The following is a 23978-nucleotide window of genomic DNA, read 5'->3' on the forward strand; positions in this document are numbered from 1 at the left end:
AACGAATAGTTAGGATTTCAAATTAACAATAATGAAGCAAAACTATGCAGAATGATTAACGCTATAAGATTGAATCTAAACCAATTATTTTCAAATCAACAAAATTACTAATGCGTGTTATTGTCAACTTAACAATCCTTCATCGACCAGCGAATAGACAATATTGAGGCTTCTTGAAGATTCTTAACGTAGTTCTTACCATTTTATTCTCTTTCCATCACAGCAATTTATTAATCCTGATTATTTCTTATGCCTACTCTTTTCTCAACGTTCCCATTTTCAATCTCCAGCTTCTGCGAACCTTCTGCTTCTGCTGCTACTGATAATTCTTCTCTCTTTTTCCTTTCATCATCATCGATCTTGTGCTCTAGGAACTCGATAAGGCCTCTTAAAGCAATCTCAGGTTCCTCGCTTTTCATGAGCTGCTCACCTATTTCTGCAGGAGTTACCTTTGTCATCTCTATCAGTTCTTCAACGTCCGTGAAAAGTGGGTACTCTGCATCTGTAATCCCCAGGTAATTGGAGGCAAGCATTTTGAATCCACATGGAGTGCAATAGGACATGTGAATATGCACATCCATTCGACCTGGGCGTAACAGAGCAGGATCAAGCTTTTCTTTATGATTGGTAGTGAAAATTATTATCCTTTCATCGCCACAGCTTGACCATAATCCATCTATGAAGTTGAGTAATCCTGATAGTGTCACCTGAAACTGATACAAAAGCATAATTTTAAAGGTTCAATTATGAAAACTAGCCTTCAAAACTATGGAGCTGTTACTATGTCATGTCTATATTTCATCTCTTCTGATAAAGAAATAACAAAACCATTAAAACAATAAATTGCATTAGTTCCAGCTTTCAGGTGTAAAGACTAAGCAAGCATTTTATACTAAACATTAGATTGAAAACGTCTATATTTGCTTTTCTTAATCAAGAATTACCAAACAAGTCTATTTAAATTTTAATTAATGTTAATTCTTTAATGATTATCAACAAAAACAGAAAAAAAATTCTTGAACATAACACTTCACAAAAAATGATAGCAAATAATTACCTGATTTCCTTGATTAATATAACTATGATTAAGTTTAGGATTAAGAGCTCTGGCTTCTGCAATTCTATTATGGAGCTCAATAGAACAATCAATATCTTCCACGACAAGAATCGACTTGTTCCCAGTTGAAATTAACAGCCTCCTTAGCTCAGAATTGTTTCTAAGATCAGTCAACTCCAAGTCATATATATCAAACTTAAGATAATTGGCTATGGCAGCAATCAAGCTTGACTTTCCGGTTCCTGGAGGCCCAAACAGCAAATACCCACGTTTCCAAGCTTTTCCTATTCTCTTATAATATTCTTTTCTTTTTACAAACCTTTCAAGATCCCCCGTTATTGTCTTCTTGACATCTAAATCCATAGCTAACGTGTCAAAGGTTGCAGGATGATCAAGATTCACAGATTGCCAAGTGTCTCCTCTCCTTCCTGAAACCCTATCTTGTCTTAACGTGAAAAGCTTCAATGTCTTCTTTTTTTCTTTCATTTCTTTAGATTTCTCTACTACATGCTTTAAATAATTTTCAAGAATCATTTTCTTGAATTTCTTGTGGAAACTTAATTCAAAGAGTCGATGCTTCGTTACAGGAGTTGAGTCATAGTGATCTGACCTTGGAATATACTTTACCTTACCTTTTTTTGATATAAACCTCCATTTCAAGGTAATTCCATTAAAGATATCTATGATTTCTTGATCTTTCTCTAAAGAAATGGACGCTTCGCTTTCTTTCTTGGGCATTGAAATCTTCATTCTTTTTGTATTGAGAGGGATCATAGGTTCAAGATAGAGTTCTGCTGCTTTAAAAAGGTGGTTTTGATTAAGGTTATCATACTCTTCAATGACTAAGGTTAGTTCTGATGAGAAAGAAATGAAAAAAGTTTTGAGTTTAAAGTAGATGTAGTGTCTGAGCTCGCTTGGGAGGTAGTCTTTGACGATGGATCGAAGGAGCATGGCAGTGGCAGCGGCAGAGGCTGCGGCGGAGATTATTGTCTTGGTGGAAGGCATTTCTGTGGTGGCTGTGGGAAACATGGTGATCTTGACTTCTTGTGATTGATCTAATCAGGAAAGTGTTAGAGTGGAGAAATTTATATTTTTATGCTTTCTCCAACTTTGGTTTCATAATTATAGCCAATCAACATAGATGACCACTTGACTTGGGAGCCAATAAAAGTGCCGGCTATTAGATACAACATTTTCTTTTTTATTTAATTTGATTTGATAAAAAATTAGTAGAGTTTATCAACAAATTGTTGATTACAGTTATAACGAGATCGATTTCCTTAAGAACGAGAACACAAGTTCGATTAATGATTCAAATAGTTGATTTGTTTCGGTTTGAGTCGGATCGGTTAATTAGTTAGTTCCGCCCTATGATGCACGGACACGGAAACTTAACAATCCTTCATTGACCAGCGAATAAACAATATTGAGGCTTCTTGAAGATTCTTAACGTAGTTCTTACCATTTTATTCTCTTTCCATCACAGCAATTTATTAATCCTGATTATTTCTTATGCCTACTCTTTTCTCAACTTTCCCATTTTCAATCTCCAGCTTCTGCAAACCTTCTGCTTCTGCTGCTACTGATAATTCTTCTCTCTTTTTCCTTTCATCATCCTCGATCTTGTGCTCTAGGAACTCGATAAGGCCTCTTAAAGCAATCTCAGGTTCGTCGCTTTTCATGAGCTGCTCACCTATTTCTGCAGGAGTTACCTTTGTCATCTCTATCAGTTCTTCAACGTCCGTGAAAAGTGGGTGCTCTGCATCTGTAATCCCCAGGTAATTGGAGGCAAGCATTTTGAATCCACATGGAGTGCAATAGGACATGTGAAGATGCACATCCATTCGACCTGAGCGTAACAGAGCAGGATCAAGCTTTTCTTTATGATTGGTAGTGAAAATTATTATCCTTTCATCTCCACAGCTTGACCATAATCCATCTATGAAGTTGAGTAATCCTGATAGTGTCACCTGAAACTGATGCAAAAGCATAATTTTTAAGGTTCAATTATGAAAACTAGCCTTCAAAGCCATGGAGCTGTTACTATGTCATGTCTATATTTCATCTCTTCTGATAAAGAAATAACAAAACCATTAAAACAATAAATTGCATTTAGTTCCAGCTTTCAGGTGTAAAGACTAAGCAAGCATTATATACTAAACATTAGAGTGACAAAAATGTATATTGATTTTCTTACTCAAGAATTAACAAACCAGTTCATAATTAAATGTTAAGATCTTTAATGATGATAGAAACATTCTTGGACATTAAACCTCAAATTGCCAAAAAATGCATTACCAGAGCTAGTCTAAAAATGGGATTTTCGTACACTCATGACTATAACACAAACCATAAAAATAAAAGATAAGAAAATAAATTACCTGATTTCCTGGATTAATATAACCATTTTGAAGTCTGGCAGTATGAGCCCTAGATTCTGCAATCCTATTTTGGAGCTCAATAGAACAATCAATATCTTCCACAACAAGGATCGATTTATTCTCAGTAGAAATCAACAGCTTCCTTAGTTCAGAATTGTTTCTAAGCTCACTTAACTCCAAATCATATATATCAAACTTAAGATAATTGGCCATAGCAGCAATGAAACTTGATTTTCCGGTTCCTGGAGGCCCAAACAACAAATACCCACGTTTCCAAGCTTTTCCCACTCTCTTGTAATACTCTTTTCTTTTTACAAACCTTTCAAGATCCCCCATTATTGTCTTCTTCACATCTAAATCCATAGCTAATGTATCAAAGGTTGCAGGATGGTCAAGATTCACAGAGTGCCATCCGTCTCTTCCTAAAACCCTATCTTGCAATAATGTGAAAAGCTTCAATGTCTTCTTCTTCTCTTTCATTTCTTTAGATTTCTCTACGATGTGCTTTAAATAGTTTTCAAGAGCCATTTTCTTGAATTTCTTGTGGAAACTTAATTCAAAGAATTTGTGATGAGTTACAAAAGTTGCGTTGTTATAGTGATCTTGGCGTGGAATATACTTTGGGCCAACTTCTTTTGATATTAACTTCCATTTGAATGTAACTCCATTAAAGATATCTATGACTTCTTGATTTTTCTCCAAGGAAATGGAAACTTTGCCTTCTTTCTTGGGCATTGAAATTTTCAGTCTTTTTGTATCGGGAGGGATTATAGGTTCAAGATAGAGTTCTGCTGCTTTAAAAAGATCGTTGGAGTTAAGGTTATCATACTCTTCAATGACTAAGGTTAGTTCTGATGAGAAAGAACTGAAGAACGTTTCTAGTTTGTAGTAGATGTAGTGTCTGAGCTCGGTTGGGACATAGTCTCTGGCGACCGAGCGAAGGAGCATGGCGGTGGCGGCTGCAGAGGCTGCAGCAGAGATTATTGTCTTGGTGGAAGGCATTTTTTTGGTGATTGTGGGAGACATGGTGGTGCTTGGGTAGATTCTGTGTGTTTACGAAAACGGTGATGATGATGACGATTGATTGAGATATAACAAAGAAAGTGTTGGAGGGGAAACAGTTTTCTAAATCTTTTGGTTTCGTAATTGTAACCAATCAAACCATAGTTGATCAAATTTACTTAGAATTCTATTGTGCTTAGGCCTCTAAAAGTGCATGCCGTTGGGATACAATATCTTTTAATTACTTTATTTGATTTCACTCAAATTAACAGAACTTCTAAATATTTATATATTTTTAATATTTAATTTGAAGTTTAAATCCCTTCAATCCCAAAATATCTCTATATCTAAAATTAATAATCAAATTTTCTTAGTAATTTTGGTTAAACTTAACCCAAATCAGAAGGAACAACAAATTATTTGGGTTAAAGAAAAATATATATATTGCATCTAAATCCATATCGACAATAGAAAGTAAGTTTTGTAATAGAAAACAAAAATGTTTGAAAAAAGTTGGTCAGTAAATTCATATTTATTAGTGTTACACTATATTGCACAGAAACTTCCTTTTGCTGCTATTTCCATATTTCGAAAACATTAGGCTTTAGAAACTCCTTGGAAACATTTCGGAACTATTTCCATAAATTGAGTAATTTGGAAACACGTTTCTCCTCTTTAAATACATTTCTGTAAATTGAAAACTTTCAAAAACTCATTTCTCTAATTAAAATAAATGCATAAATGAATACAAATTTATAAAACATGTATTTTTATGAGTATGAAACTTGTAATTTTGTTGGATATGATTAAATATTGATTGAACTTTAACTTGTTGAATATATTGAGTGGTCTACAATAATTTATATTTTTATATTTATAAATATATCCTATATTTTTTATATTTACGCGTTTCTCCATGTTTTTGTTTTTTATATTTTTTTAAAAAATATCGTTTTCCATATCTGTTTCCACATTTCCCCGCTTCCACGTTTCCGTTTCGGTTTCCGTGCAACATGGTTGTTACAAATCAGAACTTGACTCTCCAAACTAGCTCGTTTTTGTATTACAAATGTCACACTGTTACCAACTATGAAGCAACACCCATCAATGATAAGGATAACGTCTTTGCTTTGGGAGCATTTAGCTCCTGTTGCTCTTTATTGTTCAATGCTTTTAGTACTGCAAGATTATTAGTTGTGCTTTTCTCACTTTCTTTCTTCTTTCTCTCATAATTTTCTCTCTTCTTCTTCTCTAGGAAGTCAATAAGACCTCTCAGAGCAATCTCAGGTTCCTCACTTTTCTTCAACTGCTCTCCTACTTCTGCAGGAGTAACTTCTGTTTCCTCTATCAACTCCTCAATCTCTATAAAAAGTGGATCTTCCATTATCATCTTCTTCAAATCTGTTTCCATAGCTAATGTATCAAACGTTGATGGATGATCCAGATTTATCGATCGCCATATGTTTCCTGCCCTTCCTAACCCTAATGTCAATAGCCTTTCTTGATTTAACGTAAAGAGTTTCACTTTCTTCTTCTTCTTTTCATTATTTCTCGATATTTCTTTCGATTTTTCCATAATATGGTTTATGTAACTATCGAGAACCATGTCCCTGTGCTTTTTATTGAAAGTCAATTCAAAGAACTTGTTTTCCCTCGATGAAGATTGATTCATTTTGTCGCTTGTAATATTTACATTCTTTTTCTTTACATTATATTTCCATTTTAAGCTAACCCCATTAAGTATATCAATGATTTCTTGATTTTCCTCTAAAGAAACTGAAACTTTACTTTCCTTTTCAGGCATTGAGATTTTAGGTCTTTGTAAAGCGGAGGGATTATGTTAAATTGTATAATTTGAGGCATATTTTGAATGAATCGTATTGATTGATTGATTATTCTGTTGCTTTACACTGTTAATATAGCTAGGGTACATGTTTATACAAGGTAAGAAATAAAAGATGATTATTTTCCTCCTATAGTCATTCCCTAATTATGTGCACTGATTGGGAAATGATGGGGAATTTGATCCCACATTTTCCTCTAATTTCCTTTCTTGCTAACACTCCCCCTCAAGTTGAGTAGTGGGATTGCCAATGCTCAACTTGCCCAAAACTTCACCAAAGATTCTTCCGTTCACTGCCTTTGTTAATATATTTGCCAGTTGATCTTCAGAGCGTACGAAGGTTAGCTCTACACTACCTGCGTCTAGCTTCTCTTTTCTGAAGTGCCTGTCAACTTCCACGTGTTTTGTCTGATCATGTTGTACCGAATTTTCTGAAATACCGATCGCTGCCTGGTTATCACACATTATCTTGCAAGCCTCAGATGGTGGGAATCCAATTTCAGTTAACAATTTTCGCAACCACAATATTTAATTCAAACCTCGTGCTACTCCTCGAAATTCAGCGTCTGCACTGGACAGAGCTACAACTTTTTATTTTTTGCTCCTCCATGTGACTAAGTTACCTCCCACAAAAGTAAAATATCCTGATGTGGACCTCCGATCCATTGGATTGCCTGCCCAATCAGCGTTAGTATATCCCTGTATTTCTAGGTGTCCATGCACTTTGAACAGAACACCATGCCCAGATGTCCCTTTTAGATACCTTATAATCCTCCATACAGCATCCATATGGTCTGTCTGAGGTTGATGCATGAACTGGCTTACTACTCCGACTGCATAAGCTATATCTGGACGAGTATGTGAGAGATATATCAATTTTCCAACCAACCTTTGATACTTCTCCTTATCTGCTGGTTCTGCTCCTTTTACTATCTTCAGCCCATGATTTACCACCATTGGTGTGTCAGCCGGTTTACAATCGATCATTCTCGTTTCTGCCAACAGATTTAGAATGTATTTCTTCTGACATATAAAAATCCCCCCTTTTGATCTCAGAACCTCAATTCCAAGAAAATACTTCAGTCTTCCCAGGTCTTTCATTTCAAACTTTGTGAACAGGTTTTCCCTTAGCTTGGTCATTTCTTCCATATCATCTCCTGTAATGATCATGTCGTCAACATAAATGATCAAGCAGGTTACAAGTTTACCTCTCCGCTTTGGGAACAAAGTGTGGTCGGAATTGCTCTGTTTGAACCCATATCCCTTCATTGCTCGTGTAAATCTACCAAACCAGGCTCTAGGTGACTGCTTCAGTCCATAGAGCGATTTTTTTAACCAACACACCTCCCCTTTTTGGAATTCCTCTGTGAATCCTAGTGGAGCTTCCATATAAACCTCTTCTTTCAGGTCCCCATGCAGAAAAGCATTTTTCACATCAAACTGATGAAGTGGCCATCTCTTGTTTGCTACTATCGAGAACAATACCCTAATAGTGTCAATTTTTGCTACTGGTGAAAAAGTCTTTGAGTAATCAATGCCATAAGTCTGGGTATATCCTTTTGCCACTAACCGCGCCTTGTACCTTTCAATGGAACCATCTGGCTTATGCTTTATTGTGAAGACCCAGCGACACCCAACTGGTTTCTTTCCTGTCGGTAAGGCACATTTCTCCCATGTGTGGTTCTGGATTAAAGCATTCATTTCTTCTTTCATTGCATTGGTCCATTTTTCTAATGTCAAGGCATCTTCTACTGTGGTCGGAACCTTTTCTTCACATAGAGCTGAGATAAATGCCTTTGCTTCTCTAGATAAACTCCCCCTGGCTATGTTTGCTCCTGGGTATCTAGACCTACGAGATTCTTTTTGTAGAGAGTATCTGTTAGGTGGAACTCCCCTATTGCTTCTGGGTGGTAATACATATCGTTCTTCCTGTTCTGCGACAGTCTCACAGTCACTGTAATTAGCAGAAACAACAGGAGACTTGGGGGTTTCAGGTTCTCTTACCTCGGACACCAGGTTAGGAATAGTATTTTCTGAGACATTAGGCTCCGTAGACTGTATGGACGTATCTGAAGTTGACCCAACAATATTATTTCTTTCCTGTTCTCTGTTTCCTTCCTATTCTGTAACTTGTGGGTTCTCTTCCTGAGGATCCAAATCCACCTGTGAGGCCACTGGTTCTGGAAGCCAGCTCAGTGTGTCCATATATTCCTTCTCCCCCTGACACTGAGTTGGGTGGTATAAAAATATTCGATTTTAAGGAAATCACAATTCATTGTGGTGAACATACGGTTGGTTCTAGGATTATTGTCACGCCCCGACTCTAATCACCAGAGGAATTGTCTGCTTTGGCCACGGGATTGTGCCCCAGCCTAATCCGGCCAACACATACACCCGCCCTCACGGTTTTGTCCCGCAGGTGAAATGGGAAACTTCCCAGGAGGTCACCCATCCTAGGATTTTCGTTAAGCGAGCACGCTTAACCCTGGAGTTCTTCCAACTCTCCAGTCATTCCACCAAAAGGCGCCTCTAATGATTAGTTTCTCCCTTTTCGATATATGATTCGATTCATTTCTGTGTCCCGCATTCCACTACCCTAGCTAACCTGCCATCCTAAGATCGCTTTGCCGGGTCAGGATGTCACAGGCCCAGCAGCTTCCGCGTGGTTCGTCCTCGAACCATACATCTACTGGAGGGGGTTCGGCTCTGATACCAACTGTCACGCCCCGACTCTAATCACCAGAGGAATTGTCCGCTTTGGCCACGGGGTTGTGCCCCGGCCTAATCCGGCCAACACATACACCCGCCCTCACAGTTTTATCCCGCAGGTGAAATGGAAAACTTCCCAGGAGGTCACCCATCCTAGGATTTCTGTTAAGCGAGCACGCTTAACCCTGGAGTTCTTCCAACTCTCCAGCCATTCCACCAAAAGGCGCCTCTAATGATTAGTTTCCCCCTTTTCGATATATGATTCGATTCATTTCTGTGTCCCGCATTCTACTACCCTAGCTAGCCTGCCATCCTAGGATCGCTTTGCCGGGTCGAGATGTCACAATTATAGCATCGGTACCCTTTTTGATTAACCCCGTACCCAACAAATACACATTTTTCGGCACATGGGTCAAATTTAGATCGTTCATTTTTTGGAATGTGAACAAAGACAGAACAACCAAAAATAAAAAGACAGAACAACCAAAAATGCGTGGTTGAAGGGTTAAAGTCGGAGGAATTTTGGTAAATTGGGCCAAGGTTTGAAGTGGAGTTTGAAAGTCAAGGATTTTGGTTGGGAGTCTATTTAAAAGATAGGTGGCAGTAGCTATAGCTTCAGGCCAAAAGGTTTTAGGGACCCGAGACTCAATAAGAAGAGCTCGAGTCATTTCAAGGAGAATCCGATTTTTTCATTCAACAACACCATTTTGTTCAAGAGTATGAGGACAAGTAGTTTGATGTACTAACCCTTTTGTTGGAAAATTTATTTCATGGCGGTGTTGACAAATTCCCCCCCATTGTCGGATCTTAAAATTTGAATTATCTTAGTCAATTGGGTTTGGATCATAATATAAAACAAGATAAATTTATCAACAACCTCTGACTTGTTTTTCAGAAAATATACCCATGTCATGCGAGTACAATCATCCACAAATATAAAAAAATAACGAAAATCGTTTCCTCCCATGACAGGTGCTGGACCCCACACATCAGAATGGACTAATGAAAAAGGTAAATCTACCCTAGTATTATTTGGCCTGAAAGTTTGTCTATGGCTTTTCACCAAAACACAAGTCTCACAATGCAAAACTTTATTGGATTTAAAGAGTTTAGGAAATAAAAGATGTAAATAACCCGTGGATGGATGTCCTAATCTCCGGTGCCAAAGCCAAGCTTGCCGATTTGCAGTTCCATGTGCTAGCATCATAGTACCATGTTGGGCAACTTCATCCACGTAGTACAGCCCTTGGTGCTCAGTGCCACGTCCAATAATCGTTCCTGTCCTGATGTCCTACAGTATACAAAAAGTAGGTGTCATTAGCATGGTACAATTAAGTTCTTTTGTTACATGACTAATAGACAACAGTTTATGTGAAAGTGAAGGGACATAAAGACAGTTTGATAGTTTTAGTGTGGGTGATATGTCAATAGACCCGGCCCTCTCTACAGGAACTATTTCCCCATTGGCTGCTCCGACATGTGTCTTTGAGGGTTTGGACTGTTTTTTAATATCGTTGGCATCGAATGTCATGGTGTTGGTGGCTGCACAATCAAAAATCCATGATGCATTCTTACTTTTATCAAAATTCCAAACCATATTTGCAATAGGCAAAGATTTTGGGTCAATTTGTAATAATTCTAAGGTAGAAATTAAATGGGCCAAATTAGAAGGACGTAGGAGAAAATTTCCAACTCCTTTATCCTTATAACCCATATTACCACTTTCTTCAACCCTAGCCGCCATAGCCTTTCCCACGCTGCCTCCTTCTCCGACGCTTCCTTGGCCACCATCGCCGCTGCTGGTAGCCTCATGGTTGGTCACGGCGATGGTGACTCTTCCTCCTGTGGCTTGGCCGTCCCTTTTGTGTCCATCATTCCACCAATCGGGATATACCACAATCCGAAAGTAATTTTCTTTTGTGTGTTTGCGCATCCCACATTGGGTACACTTGAGTTTCGCCTTGTCGGAGCGGAATGATGAATCGCCTGGCTTGCCGATGGAGCCTGACCGTCGCGGTCCCTATACCGCCATTCCCATGGCTTCAGTCCCTGTTGTGACTAAGCCGCTTCCTATGCCCTATTGTGATGAAACGCCAGAGGCTGGTCCTCAAATATTGAGACGGGCCGCCTCTTTCCGAACAGTGGCGTAGGCAGCTTTCGGTGAGGGTAACGGATCCTGTTTTAAAATTTCTCTTTTTATTTGATTATATTCATGATCCATTGCATTCAGGAACTGGAACAATTTTTGTTCTTAACGTATTATCTTATAGGTGGCGATATCTACTTCTGACGTCATTAAGTTTAGTTCCTGCCGGTCGATCTCGCCCCATACTCCTTGCATCCAGAAATCTTCTAAAGGAGCTCCATTTTGCTTCATTCCGTTTGCTTTTGAATGAAGATCAAAGGTCTGTAACTTGTCCCTGCCACTGCTGTATGTTGTAACAAGGGCATTCCATAGTGATCTTGCTGTGGGAAACTCAGTCAGATTGCTTGCTAATTGGGGTTCAATATTCTGGATTAGCCATGAGAACACAATAAGATCATCTTGTTCCCATTTTTCGTATTTCTCTTCACCGATCTGTGGTGGCGCTGGAATTCCAGTGAGATGGCTTAACAAGGCCTTGGACTTCCCTCCAATTACAACCTTAATCATGCGTGCCCATAATGCATAATTCTGGCTATTCAATTTAACACTGATGATTAAATTATCTGACAGGGTTTGTTTCTAGTTTTGGTTATTGAGGCCATTTCTGATAAGATTTGCTAATTGAATTGTCAGGTCATCATTGCTGATGCCAGACTGTTTCTCCAAGTTGCCGTCTTTGGACATGGTGGCCGGAGTCTTCTGGGTCGGTACACTAGTGGCTGATGAGGAGTTGCCGTCGTCAGACATGGTGACTGGATTTCTGTCAGTAAGTTGGTAAATGATGAGCAATTGAAATTATTTGATCCTAGGATCACTGAACCTACTCTGATATCATGTTAAATTGTATAATTTGAGGCATATTTTAAATGAATCGTATTGATTGATTGATTATTCTGTTGCTTTACACTGTTAATATAGCTAAGGTACATGTTTATACCAGGTAAGAAATAAAAGATGATTATTTTCCTCCTATAGTCATTCCCTAATTATGTGCACTGATTGGAAAATGATGGGGAATTTGATCCCACATTTTCCTCTAATTTCCTTTCGTGTTGACAGATTATAGGTTGAAGATAAAGCTTTGCTACTTTTTAGAGTTGGTTTAGGTTAAAATTATCATATTCTTCATTAACTAGGGTTAATTCTGATGAACAATAAGACAAAGATTTCATGACTGATGATTTGAGTTCTTTATAGATATAATGTTTTAGCTCTTTGGGTAGATAGTCCATATTAGACCGGAGGAGCATCACCGCTCCGGCAGCGGCGGGGATTATGAACTTCGTCTTGTTACGAACCATTGGTGGTTTGGGAAGCATTATTAGTGGTGGGTTTTTGTTTTACAAGAATGCGGAAAAAGACTATCTATACAGTTTTCAATTAACAAGTTAATTTAATAATGCAGGTCGACAAAAAATTGATTATTAAACTAGTCCTAAACAAATTGTGAGTAAAAAAAAAACATTATTATTATTATAAAAGAAATAATTAAATTATAAGATAAAAATGGTAAATCAACATGTATATGAGCTAGGAAGTCATGAAAATTTTCCATCGGTAACTCTTAGGACGTACGAGCAAAAACTCAAGCTATATGATTTCATGAGATTCCTCTTTAATGATATTATTGACAGTTTAATTAGTAATATTAATACTTTAGGAATTTAGCAATATTACTACATTTCAAAAAAAAATATTGACATAAATTAATTTATATGATATTAATATCTATCTATACAAATATATAATTTTTAAAGCTTAAATGCTTATGTGGCAAAATATTAAAATATGAAACTGATGATACGATATTTTATTTTTTCATTTAATTAATATTTTTTACATGTAATAAAAATTAATTTTTTATGAAATAATGGAGTTACAAATTAATAAATTTAATGGGTGATTTCATTATAATTAATATTTTTTACATCTAAAAAATATTGATTTTTTTATTAAATAGGTTTATCTATCAAAAAAACTAATGGGGTTATAATAGAGTGACAATTAATAAAAAATGAATTAAATAATATAGTTACATTAACAAATAGAACTAAAAATATTAATTTCAATTCACTAAAATTTTATTTTATTAAAATTAAATATTCTTATACCTCATCTAATTTAAATATATGAGAATTTTACAGAAAAAAAAATTAATTAACTATATCAGTTGAATTATAATAATTTATTTACAATGACTAATTGTGCTAATTAATATTTCAGTTTATTACTTGAGAATTTTTTTAAAAAAAATTATAATTATAATTTTTATTTTTTAATTAAAAATAAATAAATAAATTATTTAAACTAAAGCAAAAAAAATATAAATTACAATGATTTTCTTGAAAATTACATTCAATTTAATTTAAAAAAAATATAAAATTATATGGTCTACACATCACGCAGGTATATAATTAGTTTAATAGTCAATAATTGAGTATATGCCTTGTGAAATAAGATGATTACGAACTGAGAATTTATAGATTTAATTTAATAGCAATTTAATTGAAAAATACACATTTGATAAACAAAGCTTACTAAGGAATTCAAAATTTTTAATTAATGTTTTTGAAATAGTTTTATAAAAAAAAATTTAACAAGAAATTTTAAAATAATTTGATATATTAATAAATAGGATAAAAGACAAAATAAGCATCAATAACTAATTAGGGTCTGCTATATGAATCTTTTACCTTAATTCTATTCTGTTCATAGCTACATCCTCAGTAATACTTAATTCTATTCTGTTCATAGCTACATCCTCAGTAATACTTAAAGATCGTAATTTTAACTTCCCTTCAAACAGTTTCAGGTTGACCCTTTTTTTTTTTTAACACCCTCTACTACTTAAGTATCAATTTGAAAAATAGGCTATGTAGAAATCTACATAATAGATAATTATATCATCTCAGACGTCTTCTCTCATTTTATTTCCACCTTCTGCTATTTGTGTTTTTTTATTTCATGATATCACTTTACGTGACCACACATCCATTTCAACATTCATTTTGTAACATTGTAATATATCCATTTCAACGTCCATTTCATAACATTGATTCGTATAATTTTCTTTTTTGAAAAAAATTAAATTAGAATTTCATTAATTGGAAATTGTATATAGATATGAGATACAAATCAATATATTTCTATATTTTTGTATAGGAAGCATAATAATAAACCACTTATATAAAGAATAAAATAACACAATCTTGAGTATATGATCGAGTTGACAAAGTATAATATTTGTGCTATAAATGATCATTTGCTCCACTTGGTGGCTATTTATGGCCACTGTTCGACTCCACAGTCTTTCTACAAGTCCGACCTGATTACCTTCAAATTTCTTCCTTCTATTGGAGAGGAGATCTGCACTTCTTTTTGTATAACAATCCAAATAATAAAAGATGCCAGATACAATCACCATAATGGTAATAACAATAACTCAAAACTAGATTTGAGGATAATATTTCAATATATGAACGATAATAAATTTCATTATATAAGCGACAATAACTCAAATCTATTGACAGATATACGGATTATTTGCAAACAAACAAAGGAAAAGGGTGGCTGCCAGTGAGAACTCATCGGTAGCCGCCGTTCAAAGAAGAGAAGAGAGGATTTAGGTTTAGAGAAAAAGTGAGAGAGAATTTGATTCGTATAATGAAATATATTTTAAAATAACATTATTCTATTACTTGGGTAGGCCAAGTCGCCAAGATTTAACCCCTACCTTAAAAATTGCATTCTCAAGGCTAACCCTCTTAGGAGTTGACTGACGCTGGTTTTAGCCAGGCTGGGCTAAGGGACAAAACCCTTTTCCCAAGCTCAAGCCCAATTGAGAATTTAGGCTAACTCATTACCATAAATAAATAGAAGTTCAATCATTTATTTATATTTGGAAGAAGCATAAAGGTAAGATTTAAAGTTAATGGGTAGAACAACATTTTCAAGCCAACAGATAGCTTGGCAAATCTGTTAGTAATTGTTTTTTTTGTTAATAAAAGCAATAGTACCTTATAATATTTAAATTATGATATAATGTATGATAAATAATACCAAACTAATTAATAGCTCTTTTATCTTTTGGTCGAATGGCAATAAAGCATAAATTAATTATATAAAATAATAAAAGAAGGTTATGGGTTCCATTGTTCATTGCTTTGATGTGAAATTATTTAATTTGAATAAATTTTTCATAAAATAATAATTTTTATATACTAAAATTATTAAAGTTATTTTTCATCCATTACATGCATTACTTAAAATTACAAGCCTGAATTTTAAATTAAAATCCTCTTTTTTTATATAACTATAACCAATTACATTGTTAATAATCCTAATTTTGAGACAACTTTTTTCTCCGTACATTCTAAAGTCTAGTTTAGCAATATTAAGCGATGTAATAGCTATTATAACAGCTGTCAGTTGTTATATTAACAGTTGACTATTAATGGTTAGATATTTATATAATGGTTTAAAGTATAATTGTACATAAATAATAGTTGTTTAATTAAATATTAAATGTAAAATAATTTTCACATGTTCAATTTAATTGTTGGATATTCCTTCTGTCCCAAAATATAAGTCGTTTTTGGGTAATTATCGTAATCCAAAATATAAGTCGTTTTGAGTATTTTAAGAGATAGTAAACGATGTCTTTCCTATATTACCACTTGATACAATAAATATTTTTACAAGTAACTATTGGTTGAGATAAAGGATAATTTGGTTAAATTACCCTTGGGTTTGTTATAACGTAGGAGAATTAATTACTTCCTTAATATTTATACAAAAATCTTAAATGACTTATATGTTAGGACATGAGAGTATTAAGGAGGAGAACGTTTAATGAAATAATCTCTCAAAATTTGATCATAATCAAAATATTTAACGCTACCTTAAAAGTTGTTGCAATCAAAACTTAAGTAATTAATATATAAAATTTTGCATTAACTTTCAATACTGATGGCTTAATAAAAAATAGCCATGCTTTTGCTGGAGTTTTGATTAGAGACGGTTCAGTTCAAGAGTTATTTTATTCCTTTTAATTAAAGATTGCTGTCTATTAATTTATTTTCATTTGGTTAAGACAAGATACCTACGGTCTATGAATATCTATACTGAAATATGCACGTTTGGACGAGAATTTTCACTTTCTTTTTTTTTTTTTTTTTTTTTTTGCAAATTCATTTACAAATTAATATTTACTTATTTAGAAAAATAAAATTCCATAGGTCATAAAAAGCTGCAAGGAATGTTGCAAGTAAGGAGAGCGTCAGATTGTTAAGTGAATCACAGCTCATATTTTGTACTCACAACAGAATTTATCCCATTAGGATAAAATTTCAAAGGACAAGAATAAGCTATCCTAAATTGGTCACTGTTGTTCATGGAACGCCTCACCGGTCAAAATTATGGCTGTATTTGGGAATAACTTTTTAAGTTAACATAATAAAAATTATTTAAAAAGTTATTCGGAATTATGATAGTATTTTCTGAACAGTTAACTGATGAACTTTTATTGTTTCATGAAAAGCTATTCAGACGATTAATTTTGCCGAAAAGATCCTACATCACATTTTATATCAATACATTTAATTATGTGATATTATATTACATTACAGCTTATCAAATGAAATTTATTTTATTTTATATTATGAGGTAACTATTCGATTCTAAGATTATTGCATATTTTTCTATTGTTAATATTAGGAATTTTAGAATCAAAGCATACGAGATTTTGCAGAGATAGAATTTAGAATTCAATTCTACTCACATGCCATATCTCTCTACCTTCTGTCAATAACATAATAACCCATTTAGAAAAATGCCTTTATGTACAAAATCCACATCCAATCTTCAAGAAATCTATTCTCTTGAAAAATTTTATGCCATCAACTTGTCTTTAGCAGAGTCAGTATCATGGAAAAACAAAAAAAGAAAATCTTCAAACACATGGGTTTAATGAACAGAAATGAACTTCAAAAAGGAAAATTTACATTGCATTTATGATTTAGCAATGTACAAACATGTACTTCATATGGCTATTAACACTATAGAAGTGTAAAAAAAAAAAAAAGAAAAGAAAAGGAAGAAAGACTTGAATTTGCTTATATTTATGAAACAAATTACTCTAAAACATAAGTTTCCTCATCTCTTCTAAACCTCTTTTGCCTAGCAATAAAAGCCTCCACTGTGCATCTAAATTCTTCATTGCTCATACTATCTTCAGGATATGAAATTTTTACCCATCCCTCGCTAGACTCAACATTTTCCTTGAATTTCTCTGTTGCGGACCGCCTCAATTCCCTGCAAGACTTATTTGGATTAGCTTTTATTAATAATTTCTCCGATTGGCTTCTCTGATAATTCTTGATTTCCAAAGCAGCACGAGTTTCTTCACCAGTTACTGTGTGCTGAACACAAGCGCCCTGTTTTCCTCTGTTTATGCTCTGTTTTGCTTTGTTTTGAGGTTCATATAGGTGCATCCCATGACTTCTCTCACTTTTTTGAAGAAATTCTTCGTAAATATCAGTTCTTGAATTCTTACCAGTAGAATCTTGACTTGAAAACTGGCCTGATTTTGCAAAAAGAGTGATGACTATGACATTTCCAAGGACAAACACGAAGCGAGGGCTTACAAGGATGACAGTTAAGTCCTTGAAGTATTCACTAGAGTTCTTGACAGCAACTGGGAGTCGAATCGAAAACCTTGAAATCAAAGCAAGCACAATACATACTTCTATGAACCTAAAGAAGTTGGCTATCTTTTGGAGCTGTCGATGCTTCTTAAGTGCGTTTGCTTTCTTGAGTTTGATGTTGCTGCAGTTGAATGAATCCATTTGGAAATGTGAATCAATAACTAATTAAATGGAAAGTGAGATGGTAAAGAGAATTTCAGAATTGTGGATTCTTACTCAAAAGAGGATTCAAAAACAAGAAAAGCCTTGGTAGCTGCCATTTCTCTGTATTGAGAAAAGTTAGAGACTACCATGACTGTTGCAGATACTTTGCTGCCTGAGAGCATATAGAAACAGAGAGAACGAAAACAGAGGGACAAGTGAGAAACAGAGCAAGGCAGGGGAAACAGAGAAAGTTTCTGTTTTTATTTTTTTCTTGGTTTTAACAAGTGGAGAATGCTACTAATGTTTTTGAAACCTTTTAGTTGTATAGGGAAGTTATTTATAGATAGTGGAATATAATGTTAGGTTTTTTTTTTTTTCTTTTTATTTTATATTCCATCTTTATTTTATTTATTAAAAATTTTCTTAAAAGAAAGAGGTATTATATTCCAATTCCATTCTTTTGCTTTATTGAAAATCTAGAAGTTGTGAGATTTTCTGTGGCATAATTGCTCTTTTTTTTTTTTTTTTTTTTTAATCCTGCCTTATTCCCTCTCCTCTATCTTTTTCACCTAGCAATAGTTTTAGATGACAGTGGCAGGCAAGTTAAGTGTGCAAGTAGCCTACTATAACTAATATTTTGATGCCAGCAAACAATGTCTATGTTACCCTTTTCAAGATTGTGGGCAATTATTTCAAATATATATACCACTTTGTTTGAGAATATCCCTACCAAAGGCTAAAGAGAAATTATCTTTTTTTTTTTTTTTTTCTTTTTTTTTAACCATATCCATTGTCAGCTACTCAAGAATGGTTTATACACATGATGTTTGTGACATCCCGTGTTTGGGGCACAAACACCTTAGGCAAATCTCACATCGGGCTACGCACAAAGTGGAAGCGATGTACATAAAGGGTGGCAGGTCTTAGGATGCCAAAACGCGTTTTGGGCTATCAGGCGTGGTTTCGCTGGCCCAGGAACAAAACTGTGCGGGCTCGTGGGCCTAAAGCGGACAATATCTTGGTAGGCCTGGGCTGTTACAATGATTCCTCATGTTTAACAATAAAAACTTCAATTCATCTTAAGATTGTTTATTTAACCTCAAAGCTAAATTGGAGATAAAACTTTGTTATCATTTTATGGATAGGGACTTTCCTACATTACATCTATGTTCATTCTAAGATGAAAATTTTGCTCAGGATCTTTACAGGGTTCATATGGGATACATCATCTTTCAGGATGTGAGCAAATGGTTCCCCAATTTAATTCAGTAATTCCGATCTTTTTTTTTTTTTTGCTCAATTAATAAATTTAAACATATTTGATTATCGATTAATGATTCAATTAAAATCGACTATAACTATATTAGCCAAATTAATCGAAGCATAAAATGGTATCGTTTTTAATGCTTAGAATAGAGTAATAAATATTACGATTAATTTAGTTAAATTTTTTAAAATCTGTTGGTTAGGTTCGTTTACAATTTCTTTATTTCAATGTGGTTAATGTAAAAAATTAATTTGGCCAATTTAATTTGATTAAATTCGAATAAAATATGCAATTCAATTACATTAGATTACTTCAAAAAATAATTCGATTAAAAATCTGATTGGAAATTAACCGAACCAATAGAACGTTCATCACACCGTCTTTATAGGCGTCTTTATAGAAATATATGAGAAAACAAAAAATGCATGTGCTCTAATATCATATTAAAACCGAGATATCAAAATTGAAGGAGCTAATAAGTTATAAAATAAAGTTTAGAGATTATTATAGAGGCGATGAGAGATAGAGATATCGAATCAACTTTTTTATAAGAATGTTTTTTAACAAATATGGTGATTCAACTATAATGATTCTATTTGGATTAGCAATTGCAATTAATTAATTATAATTGCATACAATATTCATCATATAAGTTTAGAAAAGGACTTGACTTTTATTACTAGATTGTCATGTTAAAAGCTGTTGTACATGTAAAGGAGAGTGATTGGGCCACATATAAATCTATTTCTTCCTCACGAAGACATGGCCACATAGACAACTGCTATTTCTATGGCAATCTCTGAATCTCTAACCTTTAACTTCTCTTTCTTCTTCCTCAGGACCCACCATTAATGATAATAGAGACTGATTTTTCCTGTGCTTGTTTGGCTTTTTAGCTAGATTTATACTTTAGTATCTCCATTTGCCAATTGCTATGCATCCTTCAAACCCTTTTGATATGTCTGAGTGGTTCTTCACTCTGCTGTTTGTTTTGATATATCTATCGATATATGAATGATTGTGACATTAAAAGGTTCTTTGTTTTCTTTTGTCAGTTGAAGAAGACAAACCAGCTATTCTTCTCTTTCAAGGTTCTCTTCCATAAATTTAGTTGTTTTGATAGACTGTGAGTTATTTTAGTAGCAAGTAGCTGTTATCTATTTCAGAAACTGTTGATGAAACGTTAAAAAGTTGAACCTTACATAATTTAACTTTTTATAAAATGCTAAGTTAATCTAAAAGCTAGTTCAAACGCTATATTATTGACACTGTAAAAAATAAAGACGAACTAGTTGTATTCCGCAAATCATAGGGGTCATACTTTAATTTTCCCTTTAGATATTAATGGTAAATTCCATGAAAATTTTTAAGTTTGCAAGACATGTAGTAAAAAAAAATTGTAAATAAATTTTTTCGAAACAACAACTAGTTGAGGTCGAATATATAAATATTTTATTTCTATTCCACTTTGTTCAGGATTTGTATTTTCAAACTCATAAATTGGAAAACAATTCATGTACTATTGAATAAAGTTTAACTAGCAAAACTTTCAAGATTTTAGAATTGACTGGGAGGGAAAGTATTTCTTTTTTAAAAGCAATTGCACAAGATAGTTGCAAGTGAGAGTTTTATAAGTTTTGGAAGTGCTATGTTTGCTCTTTCTCAAATTTAATTTTGCTCTCCTTGTCGTAAAAGATGAACAGCATTTTGAGATTACTATGAATTTACTTATAAATTCAATCCCAACTAATTTAAAATTAAAACTTAATTGTTTTCTTCTAATAATATATTTAATTAAAAATATATTATTTACATCGAGATTAAAATATTTGTTCTTTATAATTATAATTAAAATAATTCAATTCTAACATTATATCAATTAGTCAATATATTTAAAGGGTTTAAGTATTAGAGGCAAAAGCATACATATGAATTTTTGTTTATTTAAGAAAGCTTTAGTCTCAAAGTGCAAAAAGATAAACTTAATACTATATATAATAAATTATTATTGAAATCATAATTTTATATATAAAAAAATGATGAAAATAAGAAAATATATTATACCAAACTTTCAGCTAAAAATTCTAATTAAAGCCTGACAATAGTTTGGCAATAAAATAGCAAAATTAGGCAAATAATAAGAATCTTGTGGTGTGGTTTATGTATTTTGCCGTGAAAAATGGAAAACCATTCATTCAATAATATTTTTGGTAATTTTATCATTACCTATGCCTAAATGGATTATTTGAATTATCTATTTCAATTCAACCTAAATTATGTATATCACTCATATTTTAACCATTAAATGTATAATGGTTTCTTATTACTTCTTCAAAGCTTGGCTTAATTGATCACTATCTTTTGTGTTTTACATTTATATATATTTTTGTTGATTTCAAAATATAATTTAATGATTTTGATTAAAACTGTATTTATAGGATAGAACTGGTTCTTCGATTAAAATTGACTTGTACCAATATAAGTTCTGTCACATCCCGTCCCGGATCGAAAATCGAAAATTCTTGTCCCATCTTTTATTTAAAGTTCTAGTTGTCTTTTTTGTGTGAATTTTAAATTATGCCCTAAAAATCATTTCATCTTTTTTATTTTGATTTTTTTTTTTATGATACCAATTACTACTAAAGTAATAATAATAAGAAAAAATGATATGCATTTTTTAGATATAAAATAAATCAAGTAACAAACATAATTTTCAATATAGATTTTTCCTCTGTTATTCCACAGTATATGTTGAGTAAATTTTTTTTAATAAATTTTTTCTATTAAATAAAAATGGAAAGATTAATCAATACAAGAAAAAAATAGTAACCTCAATTAATGTGATTGTTGGATTATTGGTTATATTTAATGCTATCATTATTTATTTTTCAAATGATATTCAAGATTAAATTACGTAGTATTAAATTTAAATCATCTTAAAGACAACAGTGACAAAAACAATGACGACATAAAATTTATAAAATACATATAAAATTAAATTGTATATAATTTTTGCATTGTTTTATTTTATTATATTTAACATTTTTCTTAACTAGAGAATAACTACTTAAAAATCTTCTATCTTTAGTAGTAGATCATCAATGATTGAACTAATCATTTAATTAATTATTTTTTTTTAAAACTCAAACTTATATAAATGAATTTTGTTTGATTGTAATTGATGAATATAGTAATTTTTTTTATCTTTTTTTGATGGAAAATAATTTAGTAAGACTATGGGAAATCCCGATTGATTTCCGACTCGACCCATTCCGTCCTATCATATAGATCCGAATTCTCATTCCGTTCCGTCCCATTTGAGACTTTATTTTTTACGTCTCGATATTTTGAGATGGGACTAAAAATTATGAATTCCCGTCCCAACCCGACCCATGCACACCCCTACTATTTGGTAAGCTGTTCTGGAAGATACTATATATTTACATTGGAAATGCAGTTGATTAAATTACGTTACATCTATTAAACGGGATTTAAAAGTAGATTAATTACACTAAATAGATAAAATTGCACATAAATATTTAACAAATTTATGATTTTTGGAAAGCATTACTTTTTTGGCCGGAAGCATAATAATAGAATTATACAAAAGCAAAACAATAAAGCCATCACATAATTAATCCAAACAAATAGTTAGACATGTTCGACCTTTGGGCAAATGAAACGACACAAGTCACCACTCAAAAAGGAAATAATCAAATATTATCCCATTAGAGAGGGAAAGAAAATTATAAAAATACAAAAAAGGAAAAATATATTATATTAAAAAGTAATATTACTTTTTTTTTTTTCTAAAACATAATAAAAATAATACTCCCTCATTTGGAATTTATCCATGTTTTCATTTTTAGATGTTTCAAAATGTTTGTGCACTTGATTTAAAAGATATTTACTTTTCCTTTATACCCCTCGTTATAAATAGTTTTAAATTCTAGCAATAATCTTTTAAAAGAGGACAATTTTGGAAAAGTATAAATATTTTGATTTTCTCTTCTCCCGAAGAGATTACACCTTCTGATTATATTAAAAAAATTATATTTTCAAAAATGGTATTTTGTTAAAGAAATAACTAAGTAATTTAATATAGTAATTTTTATGGAGACTAATTAGTGTATTTATTGAACAAGAGAGATTTAATTATGACCAAACCTAATGGATTAAATGATTATTTACCAAAAAAACGTAAGAGAGAGAAAAAAAAATTACCACTAAAGAAACCCAATCCACTTGACAGACAAAGATAAATAATTAGATTTGGGCTTGGCAGGTTGCGTCTTTAACTGAAAATGGGCCTGTATCTCTGGGCTCCATTTGCTCTATTCATGCGTATGACCAACAAAATGAAAAATGGTTAAAGAGAGACAAGGTGAGGATACAAGTTTAAACTTCAAACCCTTTTGAGAGCTTTTAAAATAGTTTTTAACTTTTCAAACAATTAAAGTTGTATCTTGAATTATAAATTCTTTTTCTGTTGTTGGAATTCAATAAACTAGAAAAATAAGAATAATTGAAATAAATTACTCTTTAATAAATTTTCATTTAATTGAAATAAATTTTAATAAAAATATCTAGATAGTAGTAAAATTAAAATAAAATAATTAATACTACATTGATATTCTAAAAGTGTCATAGAAAAAAAAGGTCAAAAGCTATTAAATTTTAGTAACAACTAACATAATAATACATATAGAGAGAGAATCTTATGTT

General features: G+C 32.7%; 3 protein-coding genes and 1 pseudogene across 4 annotated transcripts; all 4 read right to left on the reverse strand.

The window, feature by feature from the left end:
- Window positions 1-45: 45 nt before the first annotated feature.
- Window positions 46-2170, reverse strand: LOC105630138 (AAA-ATPase At3g50940). Of its 2 annotated transcripts, none has more exons than XM_012211851.4 (2): window positions 1058-2170; window positions 46-707 (listed from the first exon to the last, which is right to left on the reverse strand). In XM_012211851.4, exons 1-2 carry the CDS (start codon window positions 2084-2086, stop codon window positions 231-233), a joined length of 1506 nt encoding a protein of 501 aa, XP_012067241.1. In that variant the 5' UTR covers window positions 2087-2170; the 3' UTR covers window positions 46-230. The 2 variants fall into 2 exon arrangements, with proteins under 2 accessions (XP_012067241.1, XP_012067240.1); XM_012211850.4 differs by having other exon boundaries at window positions 46-713; window positions 1058-2169.
- Window positions 2171-2237: 67 nt separating this feature from the next.
- LOC149499296 (AAA-ATPase At3g50940-like) lies at window positions 2238-4584 on the reverse strand. Its single transcript, XM_089719898.1, has 2 exons — window positions 3439-4584; window positions 2238-3033 (listed from the first exon to the last, which is right to left on the reverse strand). Exons 1-2 carry the CDS (start codon window positions 4462-4464, stop codon window positions 2551-2553), a joined length of 1509 nt encoding a protein of 502 aa, XP_089576024.1. The 5' UTR covers window positions 4465-4584; the 3' UTR covers window positions 2238-2550.
- A 943-nt stretch (window positions 4585-5527) lies between these two features.
- Window positions 5528-12439, reverse strand: LOC105630358 (protein HYPER-SENSITIVITY-RELATED 4-like; annotated as a pseudogene).
- A 4677-nt stretch (window positions 12440-17116) lies between these two features.
- LOC105630140 (uncharacterized) lies at window positions 17117-18314 on the reverse strand. Its single transcript, XM_012211853.4, has 2 exons — window positions 18059-18314; window positions 17117-17963 (listed from the first exon to the last, which is right to left on the reverse strand). Exons 1-2 carry the CDS (start codon window positions 18166-18168, stop codon window positions 17270-17272), a joined length of 804 nt encoding a protein of 267 aa, XP_012067243.1. The 5' UTR covers window positions 18169-18314; the 3' UTR covers window positions 17117-17269.
- Window positions 18315-23978: the final 5664 nt, after the last annotated feature.

The sequence above is a fragment of the Jatropha curcas genome, chromosome 1, assembly GCF_041381405.1.
Source record: "Jatropha curcas cultivar XTBG-Jc1 chromosome 1, XTBG_Jcur_1.0, whole genome shotgun sequence".
NCBI classification, from domain to species: Eukaryota; Viridiplantae; Streptophyta; class Magnoliopsida; order Malpighiales; family Euphorbiaceae; genus Jatropha; species Jatropha curcas.